This window comes from Colobus angolensis, unplaced genomic scaffold (assembly GCF_000951035.1).
Source record: "Colobus angolensis palliatus isolate OR3802 unplaced genomic scaffold, Cang.pa_1.0 Scaffold21, whole genome shotgun sequence".
Taxonomy (NCBI): domain Eukaryota; kingdom Metazoa; phylum Chordata; class Mammalia; order Primates; family Cercopithecidae; genus Colobus; species Colobus angolensis.
Window position 1 is genome coordinate 2,293,784 of NW_012115266.1, and position 7,036 is coordinate 2,300,819.

Below are 7,036 nucleotides of genomic sequence, written 5' to 3' on the forward strand. Positions count from 1 at the left end.
CTTGAGGGCGGGACCTGCTTCGGTCTGCAGGATGGCCCTGCTGGACCACTGTGCTGCTGACAGCCTCGTCAGGTTGCCCAGGCCAGCCCTCAGCTGGAGTGATTGGGGGGCGGGGGCAGACAGGCTGAACCCACCATCTTCCTGCTCTGACTGGGAGAAGCTGGGCAGCTGCCCGCACACAGGACAGGCACCATGGTCCCCATAGGGGATGGCCCGTCACGGGAGCAGGACTGAGACCCAGGAGCCAAGAACGAGCCTCTTGAGCCACCATCAGGCCTGTCTCCGGGCTCTGCCTCTTACTGGTTGTGAGACCTTGGGCAAGTAACTCACCTTCTCTGCCTCAGTTTCCTCATCTGTGAAATGGGGATGCTAATGGCACCTGGCGTCATTGTGAGGATTAAATGACATCACGCTGCATAAAATGTTTGCTGTTGTGCCCACAGAAAGTACTCGACAAAGGTCAGCTCTGGGTGTTCTGCTAAGTAGCCTGCAAATATTTATCTCCCCAAACTCCACACTCTCCTGGGTCATTCTCCATTCTGCTCTCACCTTCAGACTTCTGCCGATGGTCAAAGGCAAACCACGCCTGCACCTCTCTCGCCCTTTGTAAGAATCTCTGCAGAAACCACAAAAATGCAAGGCACGTAACGTGAATGGGGGACTGTGGGCCGGGAGCTCTGCAAGGGATGGAGTTCTGCATGGAACATTCCAGAACCCTCCTAGCAACACTGAAACCAACTCACCAGGGACGCAGGACACATCTCTCCCACAGGGCAACCAGCCCTGGCATTGCCTCTATGGGTCACTCACTCTGGACTGAGGCCCCCAGGGAGTGCCCAGCAGGGGACAGGGAGCTGGGCAGGACCCTGGCAAGCAGAGAAGCCAAGGCTGCCTTCCGCCTGAGATCGGGGGATCCTGGGCCTGTGACCCACAGAGGGTGCCGGGCAGCCATTGTGGTCACTCGGAATAGGGAACTCCTGAATCAGGCACTGGGCTGGCGGCCCCCAAGCCCACCCCCGCAGCGCCTCTCCCACAGTGTGAGGTCATGAGGAAGTTGTGTGTGATCCCCGTGCCTGCCCTTACTCATTTCACCACCACGGCTGCCTACTGCGGGGCCGCTGTTCACCCCACTGAAGGAGATGGAGGCTGAGGCTCAGAGAGGGCCAGAGCTTGCCTGATGCCACCCAGCACCTCACACTGGAAAACCCAAATCCAGAAGGGCAGAAGGCTACCCACCCGGGCTCCCACTTCCCTCATAGTCCCCTGGGGACAGGCAGCCAAGTCCTTGGGGGAAGGGACACTGGGTTGGGGCCTGGACAGCAGACCCAGGGCCGGGTGGACTCCGGCAGGCTGGCTGTGGGAGGGGTGCCCAGTGAGGGGAGGTCTCTTGCTGTTTGGATTCAATTTCCTTGGCCTCCCTCCTCACCGTTGCTGCCACTCTCCACAGTGCTTGGGTTGTGGGGTCTAAGACCACCTCTTGCCTCCTGGGGCTGAGCCACTGAGGTCCGGGGGCTGATGGGCCCAAGGGTCTCTGGGGCATGGCCCCCCATCACAGGTTGAGGCGCATCTGGCCCAGACCTACAGCTTCTGGGGCAGGGGGGAGTTGCCACATCGTTTGGTGATGAAGACAGTGGCTCTGTTTCCTCTGGCCTGAGGGCCGGGGCAGGACCAGCCACTTCCCCCCAAGGCCGCAGGCCTCTAAAAGCAATACTCAGGTGCCCGCACGCTGGGCACTATGCCAGCCTGGGTGCTCACCGCAGGTGCCCACAGGCTCTGGGAACAGAGTGGGGAGGAACGGGGACGACATATCACAGGGAGTGAACGGCTGGCCAAGCTGCTGCCCCCAACCTCACAGCAGGGACCGTCCTGCTGAGGGACCATCCCCGGGCAGAGACCCCCCTGCTCGTTCACACCCCGGCCCGTCACGTGGGTTGGATTCCAAGGAAACGGAGGCTCTGCCTGTTCTCTCATTCTTCCTGCCTCAGTTTCCTCATCTATACCATGGGCCTTCTAAGAGCATCCTCTCAGCATGGTATGGTCTGGGGGCCCAATGACCTGGGTTCAAACTGCAGCAACCACGTGTGAGTGGGGATACCTTGGGCAGGTTGCTTGACCTCTTTGTATTCACTTTTCCCGTCTGTAAAATGGGGCACTGGCTGTAGCCCCCACACCACTGTCGGGAGAATTCAAGCACTGGGTGCCCGGGAAGTGCTCAGTGTCCACGGAGGATGGACGTACAGAGGAGGGCTGGGGGCGGCCTCTGGGGCAGGGGCCTGAAGAGACCTAGATCCAGGGTGGGTGCTGGGGAGACACGGACATCACCCTGAGACCCAACTGGGGACAGTGATGTGGTGACAGAGGGACTGAACATGGTGAGTAGAGGAGGGCCTGGGGGGGCCCCCATCAGGGCAGCCAGAAGGCGGGGATCACCAGGTCAGCTTCAGGGGACCCACTGGCCCAATACCACAGGGTCTCCGATTCTGATCTCCTGTTTAACTTCCTTAAACAAACATGATGAGAGGCTGTGGTTTTGACCTGAGTTCCTGTACTAGGCCCCAACAGACAAGACCAAACCAAAATGGAGGCACTTATGCCAAACGCCACGGCATCAAACTGAAGCTTTAAGGAAGCAGATAGAGCCCAAAACAACAGACAAGTGTCCCCGGGAAGCGGGAGATTCCAGTCCACCCGGGCTGGCGTCGTCAGAAGTCCCCTCTGCCTTAACCCTTAGAAAAAAGCCGTCTGCAGCGACCCGGTGTCTGCAGCGACCCAGCGTTAGGTAGTTTGGTGTTTCCTATTTTTCTGTTTCCTCCTTCTCGCCTCACGAACCCCCTGTTCCGCCACAGCCTGGTGGGGACTCTCATTCCATTTTGTAGAATGGAGGCTGCCCCGATTCACAAATCATGAATAGAAGCCAATTTGATCTATAACTAAATGTGTTGTCATTTTGTCTTTTGATGGCCTTAAGCTGGATTTTCATGAGGTCTCCCAAAGCTCGGCAGCCCCTCCCTTCCATGGGGTCCCTGGGGAGCCAGGGACCAGCGCATCCCCGCGTTTGTGGCTTGGGCTGACCCAACCCTGGGCCACAAAGCGGCTGAGCAGCCTCGGCTCCCTGATGGGGCACAGTTCCTGGGATGAGAAGGGCCTCCTGCAGGCAGGGCGGGGCTGGCTGGCTACTCCTTCCTTGGACCCTGACAAAGTCCATTGCTAAGAACAATTCTTTCCCAGAGTCGTTCGTCGCCACGTCCCCGCATCAGTGCTGGGCATGCAGGCTGGTGCCCAGGAAACAGCTGCTGCTGGAGAGATACTTGACCCCCTGCAGGGAAGGGGGCACAGTCCTTCCTGGGGCAGCTGGGCCCAGAACTGGTCCCTTGGTTCCCTTGGAGGGTGTCTGGGAATCCTCTAGGCGGTGGCAGCCCAGCTCGGACAACGGAAGGGTGCCTGCTAGCCAGTGGAGTGCCCGGGACTTCGCTGCCACTCCCCAGCCCTGCCTCTCCTCCTTCTGCTTTCTCCCCCGGCAGGCAGGCAGATGAGCTCAGCCAGGACATGGCGGCCCCTGAGTGCAGCTGCCTGTGGCTAGGCCCGCCTGGGCTGCCTGCAACCCACAGTTGCTGAGCTGGACTCTGGCCCTGACTGCTGGCCCGCTACAGCCCCAGCCTCCCCGGGATACTGTACCTGAGGCTCTGCCAAGCTGCCCTTCCTCCTGGCTGTCTCACTCTGCCTGGCAGTCCTGCTGTTAAGAAATGTCCAACCCAGGGCCAGCCCCCAGGAGGCGGAGTTGCCTTGGCCTCATGCCTGACTCTGGCTCTGGGCGGGCTGGAGACTGCAAGGCGAGATTTCACCATCACCTCCCTCGGGGCCTCCATATCTCCTCCCAGACCACAGAGAAGTCAACCCCAGAGGACGCCAGGCTAGAGACACACAGCAGGGATGAGCTCCGAGCTGAGGGCCAGCCTGAGGACGAGGAGTGGGGCAGTGGCCCTGGGAATCCTGGTGTGAGGAGGGGAACTATCATTGTATCAATTATACTATATTATAATATTAGTGGAATGTTATATTCTGTGGCCCAGAATAGCAAGGAAGTCTCCACCCCCCACTCCCAGCCTTCGCTCGATGCCTCCCTAAGGAAGGAGACCACTGCTACTCCTGCTGCCCTCCTCCCAACACCTTGCCTGGTTTACAAGACAGGAGGAAAGAGAGAAAGCAAAAAGTTAGAAAAAACAGAAGTAGGCTGGATGCGGTGGCTCAAGCCTGTAATCCCAGCACTTTGGGAGGCAGAGACGGGCGGATCACGAGGTCAGGAGATCGAGATCATCCTGGCTAACACGGTGAAACCCCGTCTCTGCTAAAAAAAAAAATACAAAAAAAAAACTAGCTGGGCGCGGTGGCGGGTGCCTCTAGTCCCTGCTACTCCGGAGGCTGAGGCAGGAGAATGGCGTAAACCCGGGAGGCGGAGCTTGCAGTGAGCTGAGATCCGGCCACTGCACTCCAGCCTGGGCGACAGAGCGAGACTCCGTCTCAAAAAAAAAAAAAAAAGAAAAAACAGAAGTAAGAGAAATAGCCAGAAGACCTTGACACCACCACCCAGCCCTGGTAGTTTAAAAAAGTAATAATAATAATAACATCAACCTCTGACCTAAACTACTTGTGCTATCTGTAAATTCCAGACACTATATGAAAAAGCATTGTAAAACTTTCTGTTCTGTTAGCTGATGCACGTAGCCCCTAATCACATTCCCCACACTTGCTCGATTTATTACAACCCTTTCACGTGGACCCCTTAAAGTTAGAAGCCTTTAAAAAGGCCGGGAATTTCTTTTTCGGGGAGCTCGGCTCTTAAGACAGAAGTCTGCTGACGCTCCCGGCTGAATAAACCTCTTCCTTCTTTAACCTGGTGTCTGAGGAATTTTGTCTGCAGCTTGTCCCGCTACATTTCTTGGTTCCCTGACCCGGCAGCAAGATGATTAATGGGTGTTCAAGGCAGCCCTTTAGGCAGCTTATGCCTCCCTGTAGAGCATCCCTCCGGGGGACTCCAGCCAGCGTGAGCGATGCGGATCCTGAGAGCGCTCCCGGGTAAGCATTTGCCCCGGTGGGATGCCTCGTCAGAGCAGTGCACAGCAGGCCCCCGTTGAGGATCAACGCAGTGGCTGAACACCGGGAAGGAACTGGCCCTTGGAGTCCGGACATTTGAAACACGGTGAGACTGGTCTTGGGAACTTGCCTACTCCATCTGAGTGGAAGCGTGGCCTGACCACCCACAGTATGCCTTTGTTAGCACTTTGGGTTTTGTTTTGATTTTGACTTGGCTTAAATTGCTTGACGAACAGGTGTGCCTTTAACGACACTTTGGTTTTAGTTTTGATTTTGATTTAGTGTGAATTAGATGAGTGAGTAACATTTTACCCTTTCCTTCTTGTAGTGTGAATGTTGTTTTGTCTTGAGAGAAAAATAGGTCAGACACAAAGTAAGCCCACTCCGCTAGGAACTATGTTAAAAAAAAAAAAAAAGTCAAAAAAAGAAAAAAAAATAAGAGAAAAGTCATCAAAACATCAAAACTTACTCTATTTTTTTTTTTTGTTTTGTTTTATAGAGACAGAGTCTTGCTCTATTGCCCTAGCTGGAGTGCGTTGGTGCGATCTCTGCTCACTGCAAGCTCCGCCTCCCGGGTTCACACCATTCTCCTGCCTCAGCCACCCGAATAGTTGGGACTACAGGCGCCCGCCAACATACCCGGCTAATTTTTGTATTTTTTTTTTTTCTGAGATGGAGTCTCGCTCTGTCGCCCAGGCTGGAGTGCAGTGGCCAGATCTCAGCTCACTGCAAGCTCCGCCTCCCGGGTTTACGCCATTCTCCTGCCTCAGCCTCCCAAGTAGCTGGGACTACAGGTGCCCACCACCGCGCCCGGCTAATTTTTTGTATTTTTTAGTAGAGACGGGGTTTCACCGGGTTAGCCAAGATGGTCTCGATCTCCTGACCTTGTGATCCGCCCGTCTCGGCCTCCCAAAGTGCTGGGATTACAGGCTTGAGCCACCGCGCCAGGCCTAATTTTTGTATTTTTAGTAGAGACAGGGTTTCACCATGTTAGCCAGGATGGTCTCGATCTCCTGACCTCATGATCTGCCCGCTTTGGCCTCCCAAAGTGCTGGGATTACAGGTATGAGCCACCAAGCTCAGCCAAAACTTACTCTATTAAAATGCATGTTACGAAAGGTTTTGGAGGGGATTATAGAGTTAAGTTAACCCCCGTCCCCCCCCAAAAGAGGCTGAGAACTCTCTGTGAATTAGAATTGCCTTCTTTTGGTGTTGGATGGCCGACCGAAGGTATAGACAGGAAACAATTGGCAATGTATTTAAGGTGGTGACAAGAGTCAGAGGATAGCCAGTGGACCCAGATCAATTCCTTTATATTAATTCATAGTTAAATATAATATAAACAAAAACCAGCATAAATCCAGCCCTATTTAACAGCTTATTACAAAAGAAAAACAAAAGCTGAAAGTGAAAGTAAGAGCAATTTCGCCAGTAGACACAGAGTTAAAAGGAGAGTCCCAGAAACAGCAAGAGAAGCCAGTTTTGTAGGAACCGCCAGAGGTAACAGAAATTTTTTCTCCATATGCCCCAGCCTACCCCCCTTTACCGAGATCAACAGCCCTCCCAGAAATGAGATTCAGGAGCTAACACGCCCCAGGTCTCACCTCCAAGGGGAGGATCCGAGCCTTGAGAGGCCAGGAAAGGAAGTCAAGATAGTCAAGCGGGCCGTCTCAGATCTGGCCATCCTCAAGCTACGCAAATGCCTCTCAGGGAGACACGAGGACCTATCTATTATGATGACCAGGCCCATGTCTGGGGACAGGGGCAACAGATTTTCATCTATCAGCCCTTTTCTTTTTTTTCTTTTTGAGATGGAGTCTTGCACTGTTGCCCAGGCTGGAGTGCAGTGGCACGATCTCGGCTCACTGCAAGCTCCTCCTCCCGGGTTCACTCCATTCTCCTGCTTCAGCCTCCCAAGTAGCTGGGACTACAGGTGCCCGCCACC

At 54.9% G+C, this 7,036-nt stretch overlaps 1 protein-coding gene across 1 annotated transcript in view; it reads left to right on the top strand.

The window, feature by feature from the left end:
- The first annotated feature begins 797 nt into the window (after positions 1–797).
- UNC93B1 (unc-93 homolog B1 (C. elegans)) overlaps positions 798–7,036 on the top strand; it is a 38,590-nt gene continuing 32,351 nt past the window's right edge. The window contains exons 1-2 of the mRNA XM_011942755.1: positions 798–1,037; positions 3,879–3,995. Of these exons, the coding sequence (XP_011798145.1) occupies positions 798–1,037; positions 3,879–3,995 (357 nt within the window). The remainder of the gene's footprint in view (positions 1,038–3,878; positions 3,996–7,036) is intronic.